Consider the following 24,308-nt stretch of genomic DNA (forward strand, 5'->3'; position numbering starts at 1 on the left):
ACAAAATCATTTCGCCCTTTTATTAGGTTCTCCACAAACTAAGTACCAACACAATGGAACGCCTGGGAGACTGTAAGCTCCAGGATGCAGCGCGGCACCCGGCACCTACCGCCAATAGAAATTTTGGGGTGCGCAAAGCAGGCTGGGTTTTGTAGTTGAGATGCGCGCTCCTGGGATAGGCCGCCGGGGAAGGAGAGGCGGGGCTGACTGTGTCACGTGGGCCTCGCTCCCGCCGCCGCCGTCTTTCTCTGTCTCGGCTGAGGCAGCCATCTTGCTCTTGCCGCGTGCTGGTGTTGGAGGACCCTCCCTGCTTCAGGTGAGACCCCCGGCGGTCCCGCCACTCCACGGCCATAGGCCGCTGCGCACGGTCTCCCCCCGCCCTCTTCTTCCGACACCCTCCAACCGCTCGGGCTGCCACTTCCGCCGTGGCGCGGCGAGTGGGGGCGGAGGCGGCTGGCTTGGCCTGTCGGTTACCGGCGGCGCAGCTGGGGGTCGGCACCTGAGGGAAGGTCCCCAGCACCAACGCCCCCTGTGAGAGCGGGACGGTGCTTTTGCCGCCCAAATCCAGTCCCAGGAGGCGGGTGGACCCCTTCTCCTCTGTTCCATTACTCTTCGTTATTCACATCAACAATGTCATATGTTTTGAGCTTATACAGCTTATCTGTTGTCATCTCAGTTGATGCTTCCAGTCTACAGATAGGGAAACCGAGGTTAGCACCCCGCCCCCTGCCCGGGGAACCGGACCCTGTTGCAGGGCTCGTCACCTTATAATGGCAGAATTTGTTTACAAGTCTGCCTCCCTTTTGGGACATTGCCTAGCCCATCCTTATAACCCCATCACTGCTTGATGATTGACCGGCAGGCACAGTGGTATACAGCTAGTGAATGGCGGTTTCAATTTCCCTTCCCAGGTTATTTCACTTATACCTTAGCTATCCCCTCGGGAATGGTAACAATAGTTACCAATTATTGAGTATATTTCTGTGAGCCATATCTTGTGCTTGATAATCTACCTTTAACCCTCAAAACAACCCTGTGAAGTATGTGTTATACCTTTCCTGATGCAGGAGGAACAAAAGTTCAAAAAAGTAAAATACTTTTTTGAAGCCTTAAGTATTAAGTAGAGTAGACCCAGTGTCTTTGATTCTACATCCTGTGCTTCTCTTAAAGAAATCTCATAATAAAAAGTTGAGACTAAAGGTTGAAATTATTTTTATCCCTGTGTAAACATGATGTATGTGAAAATGCCTACCACAATGCTTGGAACTTAGGTAATTTAGGTTAAGTATTGATTAACCTCATTTGTACTCTATCTTGAACTCCTAAGAAAAGTGCTAAAAGATCCTTGGATCTCCCAAGGAAGAACTCATTATCATGTGACCAAAGGAAGTTACTTCTCCCTTTGGTTGCAGAAAGGAACTGCTACCTCAAGGCCTTCTTTTTCTATTAAATTGGAAAACGCTGAACTGCTTATAATTTATGCCCCGCTGCTGTCCTCATATAAATAAGACAGGAATGACAGGTACGAATTAAGATGGATTAAAGAAAAGGGAATTAAATCAGGTAATCTTTGAAGTCTACTCCAGATGCTGAGCTTGACATCTCTTCTCTCAAAGACAGTCCAATCACCTTTCCCTCTTGAATTCCACACACCACAATTTGCTAATAAGACAAAAGACCATACTTGTTCCTTCACTTCTGCTTTGAGCTTACAACTTCCCTATAATGCTTTTTCTCTGAGATACTCCTTGAGGATAAGATTTTGCAATTCTGTTATCCTAACCACCTGGAATGGCATCTGTTCTTTCATCTACACATTGATTTAAAGAGTTAATGTGATTCTTTGTTTCAAACAAGTCAGGACTCTTTCTTATCTTCCCAACTCTATTTCTTCTCTTGAGGATTATTACTTAAAAATGAAGAAAAGACCCAAAGGGTTTATTCTGTGTTTGATTTTAATATTTTCACTTAGCCCCGTTTTTGCAAGAAATTCCTTAAGCTCTGTTAGTTCACTACACCTTCAAAGCCACATTACTTTGAGAAAAGTGAATATTGGTCCATTCCTGTGGAGATCTAAATATAAAGATTAGGATTTACGTCAGCAAATTTAAGTCTATGGCAGAGCTAAGATTGGCATATGCATAAGGTTGCTTGTTTTGGACTCTAAACACAGTTGTTCCTAGAAGAGTGTTTTTAGCTGCTTGATCATTGTGATACAATGCTGAACAAAGAAATAATAGATTCTAATTGTTATTTGGGAACTGGACTTTATTTAGCCTTAAAGCAGAGATGCAGGGAGGTTAGTGCCTAAATTCAATGTCAGTACAGAGTAACTAGTAATTACATAATCTTTTCATCTCTTCATCTCAAAGGAAGAAAACAATATCTTTTATCTAAATAGCGAGATCATACTGGGTTTGGAGAATCTCCCCCAAAAGATTTAATAACAGCCTAGTTCTTTTTTCCCTTCCTCACATCTCAGTAATGATCTGTTGAGCTACAGAACACGTCAAACAAGACTTTTAAATTTGCTTTTATTTGTTTGTTGTGTGTTAAGATCCATCATAAACTTAAGAATGTTGTTTTCCTTAGTAGGAATATTATTGATGAAACTAGAATTCATGATTTTATAATGCTTTTAGAATCTTCAAAACAAAAATTGCTATAAAAAACTTTGAGTTGCCCTTCCCACCAATTTAGTATTCATGTAACCTAGATGTTTTTGTTAAATTGTGTAGTGAAAAATTTTCCCCTATATGCAAGAATATTTTGACAAGTGTGGTATACTAACTACATCAGCACAAAGTATTAAATGAATTCTGGAGTGCTATAGAAGTACTAAATGTTGAAATCTGGTTTGTTTCCCGTTATTAACACAACATCCGACCTTGAATAGAGGACATGACTACGTATTTTGACAGCTAGAACGGCCTATTGTTGAATTTCATCTTTGTCTAGCCTTCTCCCTACCCCTTTTGTCCTAAGGACTTAGGAAATACACATTTGATGTGGGAGAAAATTATTTACTTGAAGGTTTTGCTGATAACATTTGGTAACAGTTCTCCACTCTAAAAATCTTTGGGAGGAAAAACTGGCTTGCCTACAGAGATTTTGTAATTGGCTAGATTTTACTGAATGCCAAAGAACTGAATCACTTTTTAAGGAGTCTTCAAATAGGTGACTTTGAATCCCATTCTTTTTTTCTGTTTGTATATTTGGCTCCCTGTGGTATTATTTTAATTTTGATTTTTAGCAATACATGGTTTATGAAGCTAGAACAAGGTATTTATTATGAATATAGACAGTATTAATATGGTTGTGGTGTTAATGCATACTGCAAACTCAGTGAGCCAAAAGGTACTGTTTGTATAAACAGTTTTTTCTTTAATTTTCATAAAACAGTGTCTTTAACAAATCTATTTTTCCCCCCCTAGATTTACCAACAGCATGAATCAAGAAAAGTTAGCCAAACTTCAGGCTCAGGTCCGGATAGGGGGCAAGGTGAGTGTGGCATAAGAAAAACTGATAGGAGAATGTATGATTACTAGACAGTATTATGATTTTGGACTTGTGGTCATTGAAAACCTAAAATCTTTTCCATAATCAAGACCAAACCACATTCCAATTTGAGAATTATTTGTCTAGATCTAAAACAACTACCTAGAAGACTCTTCTCTGATGATACAATGAAATAGCCACCTTTGTTTGAAACCTAACTTTTAATAGCTGCTAGTTATGACATAAACAAGTTTCAACCTTATGACTTCCATTTTTTTCATCCGCAAAATAGAAATAATCCTAAAAGATGCTCCTAAAAATTAGAGAAATATTTATAAAACACCTTATATGGTATCTGTCACAGGGTAGATGCTTAGTAGATCATAGTTGTTGTTATAATGTTCAGTTTATCTTCAGGGCATGCCAGGTATTAGCATTACATCTTGACTGAATGTACGCACTGGTGCAGTTAGGTTTACAGGATATTTAACTACAAGTTGGGTGTGATGACAGCTGTTTATAATCCCAGCTGCTGGGGATGCTGAGGCATGAGGATTACAAGTTTCAGGTCAGCCTGGGCAACCTAGACTTCATCTCAAAATTTAAAAAAAAAAAATTTAAAAGGTCTGGGGATGTAATTCAGTGGTTGGATACCAGCAGGTTCAATCCCCAGTTCTGCAGGAGGAAAAAAAATTTAACTAGAAATTCTTGAATGGGTTATACATTTTGTTTATTGCTAGGTTTTCCTCCTAGATTCCTGCCTGTTTTTCTATGTTGGTGAATATGAACATGAGCTTTCTTTTTTTCATATACTTTAAAACCTAAAGAAGTACTTAAATCTTTGATTTCCCCTCAACTGTGGCCCTGGGCCCCAGGAGAATAGTTTACCTTTGTCTATCCAATACAGTGTTTGCAAAAGGGAAAAGGAGAAAGGAGTAGGTAGGGCACTGTGTCAGTCCTCACTGTGTCATTTACTTTAACAACAATTTCAGCTCTGGTGACAGGAAAGAGGAAGAAAAGACTTGACTAGTACCTTCTCATTTCATAATGCTATAGTTATATGGTTCTGGGGTCATATTAATACACTCATGTAACCACAGTAGTCACACTGTAACATCAAATGTGATATAATATACCAGTGCAAAAAATTAGATTCAAGAATCATAGAATATATCTGGAAAGACATGATGCCACACATCATCATCATGTAGTTTAAACCATTTGTTGGTACCATCATTCATTGTTCTATTGTTTATTGAACATTTGCCATATGCCAGGCACATGGTAGATAAATAAAATCTCCTATTCAACATATCTCAGATTGGAAGAGAGTCATGCTCATAATTACAATGAAGAATAGAAAGTGTTAAAATGAATAACAAGGTGCTCTTCCTTAGGGGAGGCAAGCCGGGATTCAAAGGATAATAAACAGCTGGGTGTGGTGGCCCACACATGGATTCCCAGCTAGTAAGAGCCCAAGGCAGGATCACAAGTTTGATGCCAGCCTCGGTGACACAGTGAGATGCTGTCTCAATATAAAAATAAAAAGTGTTAAAGGTCTAGCTCAGTTGTAAAGCTTTTGCCTAGCAGGCGGGAAACCCTGGGTTTGATCTGCAGTACCAAAAATCAAATAATAATAAAATACAGGATAAATAAGAATTTATTGTCAGACTGACCAGGTTCATGGGAGAACAGATAAAAAAGGATTATTATTTCCACACGTGCAAAGGCACATAGAGTGCTTAGATAACATAGGGCTTAAAGGAATTACTTGCTTTGAAATTCATAAGTACATGATGGATAGAAAATGGTAGGAAACAAAATGACCTGATAGTTTGGGGTTCCAATGTAGTTTTATATGCCTTACTAAGAAGGTTGGAATTTTATCCTGTAGGAAGTAGGCAACTATTGAAGGATTTCAGAAAGGAAATGACAGCCATTTCAGAAAGGTAGCTGGGCAGTGTGGAAAAGGGAATGAAATAGTTTAGCACAGAGAATAATCAAGAGGTTATTGCTGAACTATATGGGTCATAGGTTTAGGGGTTGGAATTGACATGATTTAATGATTGATGGGATATGGGAGATAAAGGTCAGAAAGAAGAGTGGGATGATACCTAGACTTCTGGTTTTAGAAATTGGATGTATGGAAATATCAGCAGCTATAAAACTTAGGAAGTAAAGGAAGAATAGACAGGTGGATTGATGAGCCTTTTGACATTGCATTTGATGTTCCTGAGGATCATTTGAATTGAGGTGTACAGCAAGCAACTGAACGATCTCTGAGTCAGGAAACCTTCACAAATAAGTAACCTGTGAGCCAGCCACAATGGCATATGCCTGTAATCTCAGCTGCTCAGAAGGCTGAAGCAGAAGGATTGCAAGTTGCAGGCTACACTTGGTAACTTCGCAAGGTCCTGTCTTAATTTAAAAAAATAAAAGGACTGAGATTTAGTTAAGTGGTAAAGCACCTCTGGGTTCAATACAATACCCCCCCCCCAAAAAAAAAGACCATTGTAATAGTGATATTTCAGTACTGGATTTTGTCACAATCTGCTGCCAAATGTCCCTTCTCTCACTGGAGTTTCTGAGACTGAAGGTTCTACCTCCTCTCTGTAAAGCTGATTCCCTGAGGACTACAGAAGGAGCTATCCCTACTCCTACTTTCAGAAAGACTTAACTATCTAAACTTAGGCTGATTTTGTTCGTGCTTCCGCTTTGCTTCAGTTTATTTTTTTTAATTGGCCCATTTTTATAACAGTTTTTCAGTAGAAAAGTGTATTTTGAGTTTCAAAGTATCTGTATTGATTGATTGAACTTTTCTGTATTGAAAATGAACTTTTTGTATCTCAGTTAAAAGTATGATTTTCAACCTATTTGCTCAGGCCAAAATCCTAAGCATCATCCTAGACTACTCTTTTTTTCATATCCATCATCTATTCCATCAAAAGTCATGTCATCTCTTCTGACAATCTGATACTCACTATCTCCACTCCCACACATGTCATCTCTCACCAGGACTGCTACTGGAGCCTCCTGACTGGTCTCCTTAAAGACCATTTTCCAAATAGCGACCTTAGTCCTAAGTGAACAAATCACATCAAGTCCAGCCACCTCCATGGTTAAAACTGTTCAGTGACTTCCTATTACAATTAGAATAAATCCAGTTCCTGCCCATGAAATTCTAGGCTATGTAGTCTGGCCCTTGCTTATCTTTTCTGATATCATTTTTCTTCTCTTTTCCATGTGCTCTAGCCTTTTTGTCTAGAAAAGACAATTCAGCCTTTCTTCATTCTGCTTGGATCACTCTTCCCTAGTTGTGGGTCTCAATTCATATGTCACCTTTTCATAGGGGCCTGATAAGGTCATGCTCTGCTCCCAGTCACTCTTAATTACTATGTTTTTGTTTTGTGATTTTATAAGAGTCCTTATCATGTTTGAAATAGTTTTTTTTTTTATGTATTTACTGACTTTTCCTTTAATTGTAATGTAAAAACTTTAGGTAAAATCTTCATCTTTCATTCCTGGATTTTCAGATTCTCTAATACTCAAATCATAGGCATTTAATTCTTAATATGCCTTAATTCTCAAGATTTCAGACCTCTCTAGACTTTTATTAGTAGGAGCTGGTAAGGACTGTAAGAAAGCATTCTTTATAATATTTGAAAGTTGTTATAAAGTATATTAAGTTGTCTTGAAGTTATGAATTATGTCTTATTAGCAAACAGTATTTTTAAAAGTGTTGAAAGAACAATTAGATACTGGATAAGAATAAGAACAGCTAGAACTGACCTTCAAAAAATCTGGGTTAGATTGACAATCACTACTCTGAGGAGTCTTATTGGTCATTACTATTTAGTAAGTTTTAGTTAGATTGTTGTAGTAGATAGGAAGATGTGATTGCAGTTGCCAGCTGCTGAGCATGCTAACACCTCTGGTTATTTTTCAGGGCACAGCTCGCAGAAAGAAGAAGGTGGTACATAGAACAGCTACAGCTGATGACAAAAAGCTTCAGAGTTCTCTAAAAAAACTGGCTGTGAATAATATAGCTGGTATTGAAGAGGTATGATCACTTAAAACTATTAAATAATGTAGGCAAACAGCACATGTACAAATAATTGTCTAGACTTTTCAAATTTAAAACATTAGCTTAGAAGAATCTAATATTGTTACACAGATATCTTCAAAGGAATGTAACTGTTAAATTTGCTTTTTGAATAAAATCACATGATTTTAGTAAAGATATTTTAGTAAGCAGGATTTTTATTATGCTTTTCAGACTAAAGATGTTTATGGTAAAATTATGGGAATGCTCTTGAATTTTAATGTAGAATGTGATTTTTTCCTAATAATATGGAAATAAATAAGCCCTAAGATTTCCTCAAATAGCATTTACCCCAAGACCACCTTTTTACTCTACAAATCCTTTTTTTTTTTTAATTATATATAGATTTTTAGTTGTTGGTGGACCTTTATTTTATTCACTTATTTATATGTGGTGCTGAGAATCGAACTCATGCTAAGTAAGCACTCTACTGCTGAGCCGCAACCCCAGCCCTCTACAAATACTTTTAATTACATTAGCCAAGAGCCTGAAGCAATAACTTTACATAGGTTGAATTTCTTATTAGGACTCTTAAAAAAATTATTGTTAATTTTTTTTAAAAATACTTATTTTTTAGGTGTAAATGGACACAACACAATGCCTTTATTTTTTATGTGGTGCTGAGGATCAAACCCAGATCCTGCCCGCACTAGGCAAGCGCTCTACTGCTAAGCCACAATCCCAGCCCTAATATTGTTAATTTTTTAAATCAGTTTATTTTACATGTGTGTTTTGGTATTAGAAATTGAATCTAGAGTGCTTTACTAATGAGCCAGCCCTTTTAGTCTTTTCTTTTTATTCTAATTTGTTATATATGACAACAGAATGCATTTCAATTCATAGTACACAAATAGAGCACAATTTTTCATGTCTCTGATTGTACACAAAGTAGAGTACACTATTCGTGTCTTCATACATGTACTTGTGGTAATGATGTTCATCTCATTTCACCGTTTTTCCTATGCCCCTACCCCTCCCTTCGCATCCCTCCCTTTTGCCCTATTTAAAGTTTCTCCATTCCTCAATGTGCTCCTCCCACATTCTCATTATGGATCAGCATGGGAGAGCGAGAGAGAATTTTTTTTTTTTTTAAGATATTCTTAAGTTTTAGGTGGACACGCTGTCTTAAATTTATGTGGTGCTGAGGATTGAACCCAGTGCCTCATGCATGCTAGGTGAGCACTGTACCACTGAGCCACAGCCCAAGAGAGAATTTTTTAATATTTATTTATTTTTTTAGTTTTCAGTGGACACAGCATCTTTATTTTTTTATTTTTATGTGATGCTGAGGATTGAACCCAGTGCCCCACGCATGCCAGGCGAGCATGCTACTGCTTGAGCCACATCCCCAGCCCGAATCAGCATCTTTATATCAGAGAAAACATTTGGCATTTGGTTCTCTGGCATTACTTCACTTAGCATAATATTCTCCAACTCCATCCATTTACCTGCAAATGCCATGATTTTATTGTCTTTTAATGCTGAGTAATATTCCATTGTGTATATATACCACAGTTTATTTATCCATTTATCTACCGAAGGGCATCTAGATTGGTTCCTCAATTTACCCATTGTGAATTGTGCTGCTATAAACATTGATGTGGCTGTGTCCCTGTAGTATGCTGTTTTTTAAGTCTTGTGTATAGACCAAGGAGTGGGATAGCTGGGTCAAATGGTGGTTCCATTCTCAGTTTTCCAAGGAATCTCCAAACTGCTTTCCATATTCACTGCACCAATTTGCAGTTCTACCAGCAATGTATGAATGCCTTTCTCCCCACATCCTTGCCAACACTTATTGTTTGTATTCGTAATAACTGCCATTTTAACTGGAGTGAGATGAAATCTTTTGATTTGCATTTCTCTAATTGCTAGAGGTGTTGAACTATTTTTATGTATTTGTTGCTTGATTATATATCATCTTCTGAGAAGTGTCTGTTCAGTTCCTTAGCCCATTTATTGATTGAGTTATTTTGTGGTGGTAAGATTTTTGAGTTCTTTATATATCCTCGAGATTAGTGCTCTATTTGATGTGCCTGTGGTAAAAATTTGCTTCCAAGATGTAGGTTCTCTATTCACTTCACAGATTGTTTCTTTTACTGAGAAGAAACTTTTGTTTGAGTCCATCCCATTTATTGATTGTTTTATTATATATTTATATTTTTTTCAGTTGTTGATGGACCTTTATTTTATGTATTTACATGTGGTGCTGAGAATCGAACCCAGTGCCTCATGCATGCTGGGCAAGCACTCTACCTCTAAGCCACAGCCCAGCCCCCATTTATTGATTCTTTATTTTATTTCTTGCCCTATAAGAGTCTTATTAAAGAAGTCAGGGTCTAATCCGATATGGTGAAGATTTGGGCCTACTTTTTCTTCTATTAGGTGCAGGATCAAAAAAAAAAAAAATTCCTAGATCCTTGATCCACTTTGGGTTGAGTTTTGTCCATGGTTCATAGGGGCTTAATTTCATTTTGTTGCATGTGGATTTCCAGGTTTCCCAGCACCATTTGTTGAAGAAGCTATCCTTTCTCCAATATATGTTTTTGGGGCCTTTGTCTAATATAAATAACTGTATTTATGTGGGTTTGTCTCTGTGTTCTCTATTCTATACCAATGATCTACTTGTCTATTTTGGTGCCAGTACCATGCTGGTTTTGTTACTATAGCTTTGTAGTATAGTTTAAGGTCTGGTATAGTGATGCCACTTGCTTCACTTTTCTTGCTAAGGATTGCCTTAGCTATTCTGGGTCTGTTATTTTTCCAGATGAATTTCATGACTGCCTTTTCTATTTCTATGAGGAATGTCATTGGGATTTTGATTAGAATTGCATTAAATCTGTATAGTGCTTTTAGTAGTATGATCATTTGAACAATATTCTGCCTATCCAAGAACAGGGAGATCTTTCCATCTTCTAAGGTCTTCTTTAATTTCTTTCTTTAGCGTTCTGTAATTTTCATCGTAGAGGTCTTTCACTTCTTTTGTTGATTCCCAAGTATTTTATTTTGTTTTTTGAGGCTATTGTAAATGGGGTGGTTTTCCTAGTTTCTCTTTGAGAGGATTTGTCACTGATGTACAGAAATGCCTTTGATTTATGGGTGTTGATCCTGCTACTTTGCCAAATTCATGTATTAGTTCTAGAAGTTTTCTGGTAGAATTTTTTGGATCTTCTAGGTATAGAATCATATCTTAGGCAAACAGTGATAATTTGAGTTCTTCTTTTCCTATTCGTATCCCTTTAATTTCTTTTGTCTGTTTATCTGCTCAGGCTAGAGTTTCAAGAACTCTATTAAATAATAGTAGTGAAAGAGGGCATCCCTTTTAGAGGGAATGCTTTCAATTTTTCTCCATTTAGAATGATGTTAGCCTAGGGCTTAGCATAGATAGCTTTTACAATGTTGAGATATGTTCCTGTTATCCCTAGTTTGCCTTGAGCTACCCCTTTTTAAAATTATATATATTTTCTTAAATATTGTTTTAGGTGTAGATGGACACAACATAATGCCTTTATTTTTTGTGGTGCTTAGGATTGAACCTGGGGTCCCGCCTGTGCTAGGCGAGTGCTCTATCGCTGAACCACAATCCCAGCCCTAAAATTATACAGTGTCTCGCTAAATTGGTGAGGCTGGTCTGGAACTTATGATCCCCCTAGGTCAACCTCCCAGGTAGCTGGGGTTATAGGCATATGTGACCATGCCTGGCCAATTATTTTATATTTTGATGAGACTACTTTTCTCAAATATGAGACCAAAGATTATCTTATTCCAAAAGATACTAAAGAAAAACTTTAATAATATCACTACTTGTGATCTATTATCATCTACCTCTGCCTGATGATTCCATTTCTAATATTAACATTATTTACATTTATTATTGCATAAGTTAGATTTAATCATATCATTACTATGTACGGTACCACCTCACAGTTTTCATTTTGTTTTGTTTTGTGGGGATGGAATCGAGGGCCTTGCACATTCTAGGCAAACGCTCTACCACTGAGCTGTACCTTTAGCCCCTACCTCACAGTTTTTAATAGATTATTAATTTACATGTGATGTAAGACATGAATCAGAAATAATGTAGGGGTATGGATCACTGGTAAAGAAATATCAGAGTATCAAAGAAAAAGCAGTGGAATGGCAGTATTCAACTCTGCATATATGAATGCATAAAATAAGTATTTAAATTTGCTTTGTATTTTAAAGATCATACTGATAAAATAGTAAAAAATATAAGCCGGAGCTGGGACTCAGTGGTAGAGCACAGCATGTGTGAGGTGCTGAGTTTGATCCTTAGCACCACATAAAAATAAATAAATAAAGATATTGTGTCCAACTACAACTAAAAAAAAATATTTTAAAAAATTTATAAGCCATTTTCATCCTTTTTTCTTTCAGTTTGTTGTAACTATATTCTTACTTGGATAAAGATTGAGGGCTGGTGCTATCACTCAGTTGTAGAGCACTTGCCTTGCATGTGTGAGGCACTGGATTCAATTCTTAGCACCACATATAAGTAAATGAATAAAATAAATGTTCATCAACAACTAAAACAATTTTAAGAAGTTGATTTGGAAGTCTTAAGCACTTTCTATACTTTATTTTTTCCTGAGCTATTGAAAGTTTTTGTGTATTTTCATTGACTATAAATTTCAGAGATTGTTCTCAATCTGGGGTGTATTTTTTTGGAGGAGGGACAGATCTAGATTCCTTCAAACTTCTTTAAAAATCCAAAACTTGGGAGGCTAGGGTGTATAATCTAATGATAGAGTGCTTGACACCATGCAAGAAACCCTGAACTCGATTCCCAGTAAAAGATCCAAAACTTGGACTGGGAGTGTATAGCCCAATGGTAGAGTGCTTGCTTGCCTGTCATGCATGAGGACCTAGGTTTTATCTCCCTGCACTGTCAACAATTAGTCAATAAAAATCCAAAACTTTGGTAAAAAAGAACAATAAAATTTTTTGCAACAATAAACCTGACTCTGATAATATTAAGCCTAACCTAATTTTAAGTGTTTATGCAGTTTTGTATCTTTGCCTGCCTTTCTACTGTCTAACTCCTCAGCCCCATTGACATCTTGAAGCACATAATTTTTTGTTGTGGCAGCTTTCCTCTGCCTTTAAGTGTTTAGCAGCATCCCTGGTCTCAATCCACTAGATGCCAGTGGTGCTTCACCCCCCTAGCTGTGACAATCAGAAATGTTTCTAGATATTGTCAGGTGGTCCTTTAGAGACAAAAATCACCCTTGATTAAAAAACGCTGCTTTAGAGAGAGGAAAAATATGCTTACCTTTATTGTAGCTTTTCTCTGTTGTTGTTCAGATTTGGAAGGCTTTATGGGGCTTATAAATTTCAGCAGAGGAAGGGCATTAATTTTAAATGTTTTACAATGAAATCAGGAACAAGTTAGAATTTTTTTTCTTTTCTTTTTTGGTGTTAGAGCTGGGGATTGAACCTAGGGCTTCCCACATGCTAGGCAAGTGATCTACCACTGAGCTACATCCCCAACCCTAGTTAGTAATCTTTGAACTCTTCAGAATACTGCCAAATTTGAAATGCTGCACTGAGGTTATGGTATTGTTGTAATTAAAACTGTTATATTAAAATACTTAATGATAGTCAAGACTTTTTGAATGTCTACTGTGTGCCAAGCATTTTGCCCTATACTTACTAAATAGTGTTACATAAAATATTAGCATAGTCTTTGTCCTTTGTTGCTTATAATCTATTGGGGAAACTGATTAGATAGTTAGACATATTTCATATTCATTAATTTATCCTGTTTTAGTCTGTCCAGTTATGCTTTCCTAAACTTACTCCTGGCCTTTTCCTGTCCTCTTGTCTCCCTAACCTCCCCACCCCAAACCAGGACAGTAAGAGGTATCCTGCCTTATACCCTGTATTACTGAGCACCTGCCATGCAGAATTTATTATTTAGGCCATTATAGATTTTTTTTTAAATCCCCATCAATGTTTCCAAGGGCATTGTCATTTCTCTCTCTCTCTCTCTTTTTTTCCCCTAGATTGTAATTTAGGTGTTATTTCCTCCCAGAAGCCTTTCTGGTAGCACCCGTACAATAATTGTGCAAAGAAGAGTTAGGTACTTTTTGCTTTTTTTTTTGGCAGTGCTAGCAATCAAACCCTGGACCTTGTGCCTTCTAGGCAAGCACTCTACCACTGAAACATATCCCCAGACGTATATTTAATAAGTATGCACTTAATTAGACTGTATTGATAAATTCTTTTTTACTGATATTACCACTAAAATTCAAAGTTTGAGTAGTTGCTGGCCCCAAAACATTACACAGAGAATTAATGATACATAATAAGCATGTGTACATTCTTGCTACTTCCCAGACTCTACCCCACCCTTTGTATGTGGGTTTTCAACCAACAAGAAAAAAATATATATTAAGTAATTAACAATACAAGAGTAACCACTGTAAAGATTTTGGATATTTGAACCTAAGATGGAGAAGGTTTTGCTGTTCTTCTTTCTCTTTCTCTAAAATTGATATTTTTGAGAACCCAAGATATTTGTTCCTTAAATAGCCCTTTGCAGATCTAAACTATTTTTGTTTAGGAACATCTAGTATACTAAATATAACCTGGCTTGCTCATACATTTTTGGGTTAAAAATGTCTTCTTGTGAAGGGGAAAAGAAGCTTTTGGATTATAGTGTACATGAAAATATGTATATGGTTTTCAGAAATAATAAGGTTGAAAAAAACATATATATATATATCTTAGAAGACAACCATTTATTATAAACTTGTTATATTTGGAATATTTTAACCTGTTACAAAGTTCTGAAATCAAGAAGATGCTATTTTTTTGGTTTCAGTAGTTTAAGAAAAGCAGATTAAAAACTTAAAAGAAGACACTGTGGCCACTGTTGGGAAAAAAAAATAGTTCAGTGTTTTCTGTGCTTAGACTTTCAAAGAATTAAACAAATTGAAGGTGCATAGTTGGTGTGGGGAACAGGGAATCTGGTGAATTTCAAAAAACCCATTGAATGCACCTTCAGTGAGGTTTTTGTTGTTGTTGTTGTTGTTGTTGTTTTATATACCAGGGATTGAATCCAGGGGTGCTAAAACACTGAGCCACATCACTAGTCCAGGTTCTTGCTAAGTTGCTGAGGCTAGGTTTGAACTTTGAAACCTCCTGCCTCGGCCTCCTGAACCACTAGGATTGCAGGCATGCATCACCACGCCCAGTATTTCAAGAGTTTTTTTAAAATGGTTTTTAATTGTACTTTATAGGCCGTCAGTATTAGTGATACATATTTTATCTCTTTTCAAAGTTTAATTTTTGTTCTCTTCAGAAACTTTAAAAATGGAATGATTATTTGGATTAAGACAAGCAGTTCTAGTCTTTCATGTATTAATAAGTTAATCAATTTGTTATAATACATTGTAATCATATGTAGATTTCTTTTGTATATTACCAAAGATAAAGAAATCCAAAGCTGTGAAGATGTAGGAATGGGGGAGTGCCAAAGGTTGTTCAAAAGCCAACTAGATGATGACCATGTTTTAAACAGGGATTCTTAGGCAAGCTTGCAATATAATCCAAAACCAAATTTCTGAAAAGATTTTATGTTCTATTCAAAGATTTTTAAAAGTACCTCTAAAATGTACTCTCTGGTTTATATGTCCTAAATTGTTCAATTTGCTTCATAGAGTTTTAATATTATATTCAGAGGAAGCTCCCATCTTATTAGGATGTATTTCTCCTTCCTTGAAGCCTTCCTTAATCTTCCCACACATAGCTATCAACCTTCCGTCTGTCCTTCTGCTATCTTTAGCTTAGATTGCTCTGCTTATAATTACTGTTTTTGCCATCTCATATTGTGGTGTATGGTAATGGTTCCTTATTAGCCAAATAGTCTATTTTTAGACCAAATTTACTTACTGTCTCACTCATTGCTTATCATCTATAACAGGAGACTCCCATGATGAGTTTGTTTGGGACCTATTAAATTTAAAAGACACTGATTATTCTAGATGAAATTGTTCTCCAGGAAGTTAAATATAGGAGCTGAGGCTAAGGAGAAAGCTTAGGGCTTTTAGAGGATATAAATTTCATAATTGTACACATAAGGGTTTTTTAATTTTTATTTATTTTTTTTGTAGTTGTAGATGGATAGCATGCCTTTATTTTTAATGTGGTGCTGATTGAACCCAGTTCCTCATTTGTGTTATGCAAGCACTTTGACCTTGAGCCACAGCACCAGCCCCTACACAAAAGTTTTAATATTGTTCTTTTTCTCTTCCTGGTTCTTATTTTTCCTGAACTGTTTGTGCAGAGGAAGACCAAAGTTATTAGCTGACTCTTCCCACACTTCCTTTTTCCTCTAGCTAGAGCCTCCATTGCTCATAATTGGCCAGCTCTATAGATAGGAGTAGAAGGGATATCCCTTCCATTCACCTTATGGTATAACAGCAGTCTTAGTTCCTCACTTGAGGTCCCGTTCTTTGTTTTTATTATTTTTTAAAATTATGATAAAATATATATAACACAAGATTTTCCATTTTACCCATATTTAACTTAAAATTCTGTGAATTAATTACATTCACAATCACCATTGCCACCATCTCCCAAACTTTTTCAACTTCTCCAATTGAAACTCAGTACCAGTTAAACATTATCTCCTCATTTCACTTTAACCCAACCCCTTGGTAACCTTTAATCTATTTTCTACTTCATTTATTCACCTATTTTTTAGATATTTCATGTAAATAGAGTTATACAGTGTCCTTTTAAGCCTAGCTTACTTTACTTAGCATGTTTTCAAGGTTCATCCATGTTGTAGGATGTGTCAGAAGTTTACTCTCTATTTTTAAATTTTTTTAAACTTTTTTTTAAGTTGTTGATAGGCCTTTATTTCATTTATTATTTATATGGGGTGCTGAGACTCAAACCCAGTGCCTCACATATGCCAGACAAGTGCGCTACCACTGAGCCACAGCCCCAGCCCCCAGAATTTTAGTCTTTATAGCTGAATAATATTCTGTCTATTGGTTGACATCTTTTATTTTTTAAAATAACTTTCTTATCAATGTAAAAATATATTTATTTTTAAAATTTTTTAGTTGTAGATGGACACAATATCTTTATTATTTATTTATGTTTATGTGGTGCTGAAGATCGAACCCAGGGCCATATGCAAGGCGAGCGCTCTACCACTGAGCTATAACCCTGGCCCCCAAATATATTCATTATTGTAGAAAATTAGGATTACATAAAAAAATAATAATATTCAACCATAATTCTACCACCTGAGAAAACTACCATTAGGCTTATTTTTTTTTTCTTCCTTTTTTTTTTTTTGTAGTACTGGAGATTGAATCCAAGGACACACTCTACCACTAAACTGCATCTCCATATTTTCATTTTTTATTTTGCACAGGCTCTCACTAAGTTGCTGAGACTGTCCCCAAACTTGAGATCCTCCTGTCTCCACCTCCTGAGTAGCTGGAATTACCATATATTTTTAACATATCTAATATTACAGCTAGATGTAAAATTTAAAAATCCTTTTTTTCAAATAGCTTTATGTTATAAAAATTATTTTATATCATTAAAAACTTATTAAGCACCACTCTAATAATATATGTCTACATATATTTTATTATATGGCTATGCATTAATTTAACATTTTTGTTATGTAGAATAAGTTTTGGTAATAAAAGAATTATGGTGAACTTTTCTATAAATATTATTTATCTTCATCTCTGATTTCTTTCAAATAGCTTCTTGGAATTGTGGTTACTGGCTGAAAGGGCATGAGTATTTTTAAACTCTTCATCCATTATTTCCAAATTGCCTTTCACAGAGAGAATCCCTGTCTCGTCAAACTCTTGCTACCAGAAACTAAGATAAAGTGCTCCCAGCATATAATAATCTAATGACAGCAATAATCTTTAGTACAAACCCACATTAATGGGTTATGTTTCATACTAGCCTTTAGAAATAAGGAGGTACTGAGCTAGAAGAATTGAATATGAAGGACACTGACTTTAAGTATGTACAAAGCTCATAGTCCTCAAAATCTGTTATCCATCAACCTCATAAAACCCCACACATAATGTGTCTTATTCTTTTAACCAGTTAAGATATAGGAAGAAGTCAATAAAAGATGAATTTCTTTATAAGTGTATAGGTGCCATTACACACAAAAAGGAATGGCAATAAAACTCTATGTTTGAGAAACCTGTTAATTATAAAAACTATACCTAGCCTTGGATAAGGACCTGGATACCAAAAAAAAATTCAGATCTTTTCTCTGAACTGAGAGGGCAATAACTAGCAAAAACTATAGAATCAAATATAACTTTGTAAACCTCCTCTAGCCATAAGAAATAGAGGTCATTGATGTACAGGATAAAGAGACCATCCAATGCACCAAATACTTTCACTGCATAATCATCGGATTTTATGCCAAATATTTTTAGCAAAAAAAGTGGGGTGCAACCATTATGTTACAATTTATTTTTAAATGTACCAGTATTACTTACAATTATTGAGGCTGAGGTTGTGGCTCAGTGGTAGAGCACTTGCCTAGCATGTGAGAGGCACTGGGTTCAATTCTCAGCACCACATATACATAAATAAAAATAAAGTTCTATCAATAACTAAAAAAAAAAAATTAAAGGTAGTAAACCTTTAAAAAAATCAATTATTACTAAACTAACTCTGGTGCAAGTTTAGGATGCATGGGATACTCAATAATATACATTATTAATGCAGTTATTATGATAGTGGGGTGAAATATTGAAGAAAATAGATGACTGCTGTAATGAATTTATATGCTAAACTTAGAAGCCAATGAAGGCAAGTCTAAGTTATTTGGTAGCAGCATGATGGGGCCTCCCAGAATGACTTAAAATGACTTGAGTTCTATAAGAGAGTTGAACTGATTCTGAAAAAAAGTTGGGCCAAAGATACAGCCCTGGAGGTGCTGGGCATCTTTACTGGAGGCACTAGTGGTGCTGTTTCTAACCTGGGCTGGTTAACCCTTCCGTAGGCAATGTGGTGGCCCAGGCACCCCATTGGCATAGCACAGTATAGCCCAGAACTCCTGGGCTCAAGCAGTCCTCCTGCCTTAGTCTCCAAAGTAGCTGGGACTACAGGTGTACACCATTTCACTGAATGAGTGGTGCTATTTCTTTTTTATATATATAGTTTTTTAGTTGTCCATGGACCTTTATTTTTATTTATTTGTATGTGATGATGAGAATCAAACCCAGTGCTTCACACATGCTAGGCAAGCACAGTACCACTGAGCCACAACGCCAGCCCAAGTGTTGCTTTTTCTAAACCTTGATATGAACCTGTGCTAACATTGGACAGTTGAAACCTGACAGTATCCGTGATGTTAGAATAAATTATATAGGAGAAGGCTGAGATTGTGGCCTAGTCATAGAACACTTGCCTAGCATGCATAAGGCAATGGGTTTGATTCTTAGCACCACATATGAATAAATGAATAAAATAAAGGTCCATCAGCAATTTTTAAAAAATTTTAAATTATATAGGAGATATTCATGCATTCAGTAGATCTGAGTGTATTATGTGGTAGACACTTGAGAGAGTACTATCTCTATGGTCTCTGTTCCCACAGAGTTTACCTTCCAGTAGGGTCAAAGATTTACAAACACAATTATACTACAAGACAATTCTATATAATAGCAGTATCTATGAAGTGCAATAGGTGCACAAACTACTTTAATTTTTCATAAAGAAAGAAGCATCTAGGGCTGGGGATGTGGCTCAAGTGGTAGCGCGCTCACCTAGCATGCGTGAGGCCCGAGTTTGATCCTCAGCACCACATGCAAAGATGTTGTGTCTGCCGAAAACTAAAAAATAAATATTAAAAAAATTCTCTCTCTCTCTCTCTCTCTCTCTCTCTCTCTCTCTCTCTCTCTCTCTCTCTCTCTCATATATTTGGGGTAAAATTGGGAGTTCATAACCAAGCTGAATCTAATGTATGAAATATCGTATGTCAAGAGCTTTGAAATGTTTTGAACAACCAATAAAAAAAAAGAAAGAAGCATCTAACCTGAATCTTGGATAGATGGGAATTTGCAAGGTGAAGAAGCGGGTTTTTATAAATAATGACAGCAACACTTGAAAATGCTCTAAACTTAGGAGGACAAAATGTTTTCCTTTATAAGACATGACTATAGTGTTAGAGCAGAAAATAAGAGCAAGGGTATCTTCTTCTTAACTGGAATCTCAAAATGTCTCCTTACCCATAGCCCAAATGCCATCCTTTACCTTTGGCTATCTTTAAGTGGGGGAAGCGCACACGTGTTTTGACATTTGTTGAAAACTGACCTAAGTATTTGTTTAATGGCTAGTTCATGAAGTCTCTATATGCAATGTATACAATTTGCTTTGTGAATTTAACGAGTTTCTTGTCTCCTATTTTACCTAAAAGATCAGGGGAAATATCTAACTGATCCTGCTCAGTAAACAATTATCATTTGATAGTTTCTCATAACTTGTGGCCAGAAACCTTATATAACTATATCATTTGCTCAGTAGGAAGAAAAGAAGGAATGTTAGAAATAAAATATTTTGTCTTTTTTAACTTCTGGTATTGCATTCTCTGTATTCTAAAATTAATTCTCCACCCCTTTCTGGATCTTTCTGTTCATCTTTTATACCACCCCATTGGAAAAAAACATGAATAAATATTTCTATTTAACAGTATGAAACGGAATTCATCTTAGTTTTTCACACTAAGACAACATTTCAAACTACAAAGACAAGGATGTACAATCTCTGGGGTAGATTTCAGCCTTTGGAAGAGAAGCTTGAACTGAAGGAAAATTCATGAATACATTGGTTTTTTGTTTGTTTTTGTATTTTATTAGAGACAAGGTCTCGCTGAGTTGCTTAGTGCCTTGCTGAGTTGCTGAGGCTGGTTTTAAACTTGTGATTCTCCTGCCTCAGCCTCTTGAGCCATTGGGATTACAGGCGTGCAGCACTGCACTCAGCAAATGTATTGTTTTTGACCTTATATTGTCATCTTATTTTGTAGCGAGAGAGATATTATCCATTTATCTGTGCTGTTTTTCTTTTATCTCCATTTGGCCTATATTCTGAGATAAATAATTCTCTGTTAGACTTACATGGAGCCATGGAGTTGACTTTTTATGAGCAAATAAATGTTTTAAGCATGAGGTAACATAGTAGGAAGGAAACTAAACAAGCAGAGAAGCCTAAGTTCCATTCAAGTACTCAGTTTGCACTTAAACAGCTATTTATTCTTAGATATGTTGCTTACTCAATAGGTGTTATTTCAATATTTCTTTAACATAAAGGATTTGAATGAGAAGATTTCAAAGTTCAAAAAATACATATAATGTGAATTAAAAAAAATTTTTTAGTTGTAGATGGACACAATATTTTTATTTATTTATCTTTATATAGTGCTGAGGATTGAACCCAGTGCCTCACACTTGCAAGGCAAGCACTCTATCACTGAGCTACAACCCAGCCCTAGCATGAATTTTTTTGAACAACAATTTCAAATGTCCTGTGACTTTATATCTGTAAGTTAAAAAAAAAAAAAATGTCTGAACTCCCAGTTTTTGAGACTCTTCACACCTGGAAGTATTGTAGAAACTCTTTATTAAACCATGTAATTGGTTTAGAATTTGGAAAATATAGTCCTACTGTATTAAAATTATGTGATTCTAAGATACATCTAAATTAACATCACATTTCACATCTACTATGTCACTTCTTTCTAAAGCTTCTTGACCACTTGAACATTTATTTGCTTTTTCTAAAGTATCTTCAAAATTATGTAATTATTTTTTTTCTAAAGTTCATATAAATTATGTCACGATGTCATTTGTTTAGAACAGCAGGATTGAATGCTTGCTGTGTATTGTACCCATGATAGAACTTTAAATACAGTACTAAGATGGAAGGGTACAAAAATGAAATAGTGGGGAAAAAATTTTGTTAGAAAAAAATGGAAAATTATTTGTGAGATTTAGTTATAATTTTCCAGAGATTTGCCTTTATTTTCTCTGTGTTCCAGGTCTTGCCTGAAATATAGAAGTCCCTTTCTTCCCCTTCTTTTCTGATGCTGTCAGTGGTGTTGATCACCTCTGAGGAAGAAAAGCCCCTTCCCACTGATTATGGAGAACATTCAGCATCTCTTCTTGATTGTGAAAAGGACAGTATTGGGATGGATCATGAAATGCTTCTAAAGTAGACAAGAGTTAACTCTCTTAAATTTTTTATAAAATAAGCAGGTTACTACCAAGGTAGCTTATCCAGTGGAATCAACTATGTGATGGAATCACATTATTTACACATTAAATAATAGAGATTCACTGTACAAAAAAAAAATCTAGAAAGTACTAGTAAGATAGAAAAACGTTAATTTAAGTAGCACATGTTCAACCTTCTTTTTCAGCTAAGTCCCAGAGCAAGTAAAATTTGAAATTATCAGTTCCAACTGGTAAAAGCTACAGAAATAATGTCAGAATGATTTTAAAGATTTCCTAGTCATTGATAAAGGATGTTCAGGTAGGCAGGTGGGTGGGAAATTTGATGTTTACAGAGGTTGTCAAAAGTTGTTGAGAAGCTACATTTAAGAATTAGAGGTGGTCTGGGGTTTTAGCTCAGCAGTAGTGCACTCACCTCACATGTGCGAGACCCTGGGTTTGATCCTCAGCACCACATAAAAATAAATACATAAAATAAAAGTATTATGTTCAACTACAACTAAAAAAATATTAAAAAAAAAAAAAAGAATTAGTGGAACTAGAGCTGGGGATGTAGCTCAGTGGTAGAGTGCTTGCCTAGCACTGGGTTCAGTCCCCAATAGCACAAAGAAAAAAGGAACAACAAGAACAACACTGACAAGAATTAGAGGAACTAGCTGGGTATGGTTGCACATACCTGTAATCCTGGCTCCTTGGGAGGCTGAAGCAAGAGAATCACAAGATTAAGACCAGCTTCCGTAACTAAGTAGGAGCCTGGTTTTTGTTTGTTTGTTTGTTTTTTAAGAAAAATAAATTTTTAATAAAATAAATAAAGCTTGGGATGTAGCTCAGTGATACAGTACTTGCCTAGAATGTGCAAAGTCCTAGGTTCAGTGTCTAATACTGCAAGAAAAAAAAATTGGAACTAGTCAGATATAGAAGCATGTACCTATAGTCCCAGCTGTTTGGGATGCTGAGGTAGGAGGATCACCTGAGTCCAAATTAGTCCCCTTTCTAATTTTAAAAAAGAACTAGAGGAACTGACAAAATCCCTTATAAAGAATGATATGATAGGGTCTGGGGTTGTGACTCAGTGGTAGAGCGCTTGCCTAGCACATGCAAGATGCTAGGTTCAATCCTCAGCACCATGTAAAAATAAATAAAGGTATTAAAAAATGATAAAAACAGGTCAAATTTTTTTCTATATTTTTTATTGGTACATTGTAATTACACATAATAGTGGAATATTTGTACATGCACATGGATATAACAATATAATCTCATCAGTATCATTCCCCAGTTTTTCCCCTTTTTTCTACCTTCTTTTCTACCCCTGGTCTCTTCTGGTTTTCCTTCTGTTTTAATGAGACTCCTCCCCCTTTTTTGCCCTTTTTCCTCTAAAGCTTCCACATACAAAAAAAAAATGCACAACGCTTGACTTTTGGAGTTTTGCTTATTTCTCTTAATGTTCTCAAGTTCTGTTCGTTTTCCTTCAGATAACATAGTTTCATTCTTTTTGACTGAATATGTCATGTGTGTGTGTGTATGTTTGTATATCACGTTTTTTAATCCATTCTCTATGGATGGGAACCTAGGCTAGTTCTATAGTTTTTCTTGTTGTTGTTGTTTTGCTGTTGTGAATTGAGCTGCTATAAACATGGGTATGCATGTATCAATATAGTATGCTGACTTCAGTTCTTTAGGATAAATACTGAGGGGTGGTGTAGCTGGGTCATATGGTAGTTCCCTTTCTAGTCTTTTGAGGAACCTCCATACTAATTTCCATAGTGGTTATATAATTTACAGTCCCACCAACAGTGTAAAAGTGTTCCTTTTCCCCTACAACTTGTCTAGCATTTATTATTATTTGTGTTCTTGATGACTGACATTCTAACTGGAGTGAGATGAACTCTCAGTATAGTTTTGATTTGCATTTCCATAATTGCAGATGATATTGAAGTTTTTTTCATGTATTTATTGGCCATTTGTATTTCTTCTTTTGAGTTGTTTCTGTTTGGTTTATTTACCCATTTATTGATTGAGTTATTTGGGTTTTGGTGTTAAGTTTTTTGAGTTCTTTATATATACTAGGTATTAATCCTCTATCAGAAGAATTTCTTCTTTCCTTTGCTGTGCTGAAGTTTTTTAATTTGATACCACATTTATTAATTCTCAGTATTATTTTCTGAGCTTTAGGAGTCCTATTGAGAAAGACATTGACTATGCCTATATGTTGAGTATTGATCCTACATTTTTTTTCTAGCAGTTGCAAAGTCTTTGCTAAGTTGCTAAGGTTTTGTTGTTGTTGTTTTGTTTTTTTAATTTGTTTTTTAGTTGTTGATAGTCATTCATTCATTCATTCATTTATATGCGGTACTGAGAATCAAACCTAGTGCCTCACTCGTGCCAGGCAAGTGCGCTACCAATGAGCCACAGCTACAGCCCTAAGTTACTAATAAGCTTTTGATCCATTT

The 24,308-nt window shown here is 35.9% G+C and overlaps 1 protein-coding gene across 5 annotated transcripts in view; it reads left to right on the forward strand.

The window, feature by feature from the left end:
• Btf3l4 (basic transcription factor 3 like 4) overlaps window positions 1–24,308 on the forward strand; it is a 28,405-nt gene that overhangs the window by 757 nt on the left and 3,340 nt on the right. The window contains exons 1-3 of one of the 5 annotated variants that reach the window (XM_005326072.4): window positions 183–316; window positions 3,435–3,501; window positions 7,445–7,558. In XM_005326072.4, coding sequence (XP_005326129.1) covers window positions 3,448–3,501; window positions 7,445–7,558 — 168 coding nt within the window. In that variant the 5' untranslated portion in view covers window positions 183–316; window positions 3,435–3,447. Of the gene's footprint in view, window positions 1–162; window positions 317–640; window positions 711–3,434; window positions 3,502–7,444; window positions 7,559–24,308 lie in introns of those variants that run through there. The other 4 variants (XM_040288669.2, XM_078026256.1, XM_005326073.5 and 1 more) reach the window with 4 other exon arrangements.

This window comes from Ictidomys tridecemlineatus, chromosome 11 (assembly GCF_052094955.1).
Source record: "Ictidomys tridecemlineatus isolate mIctTri1 chromosome 11, mIctTri1.hap1, whole genome shotgun sequence".
In the NCBI taxonomy this organism is placed as follows: Eukaryota; Metazoa; Chordata; class Mammalia; order Rodentia; family Sciuridae; genus Ictidomys; species Ictidomys tridecemlineatus.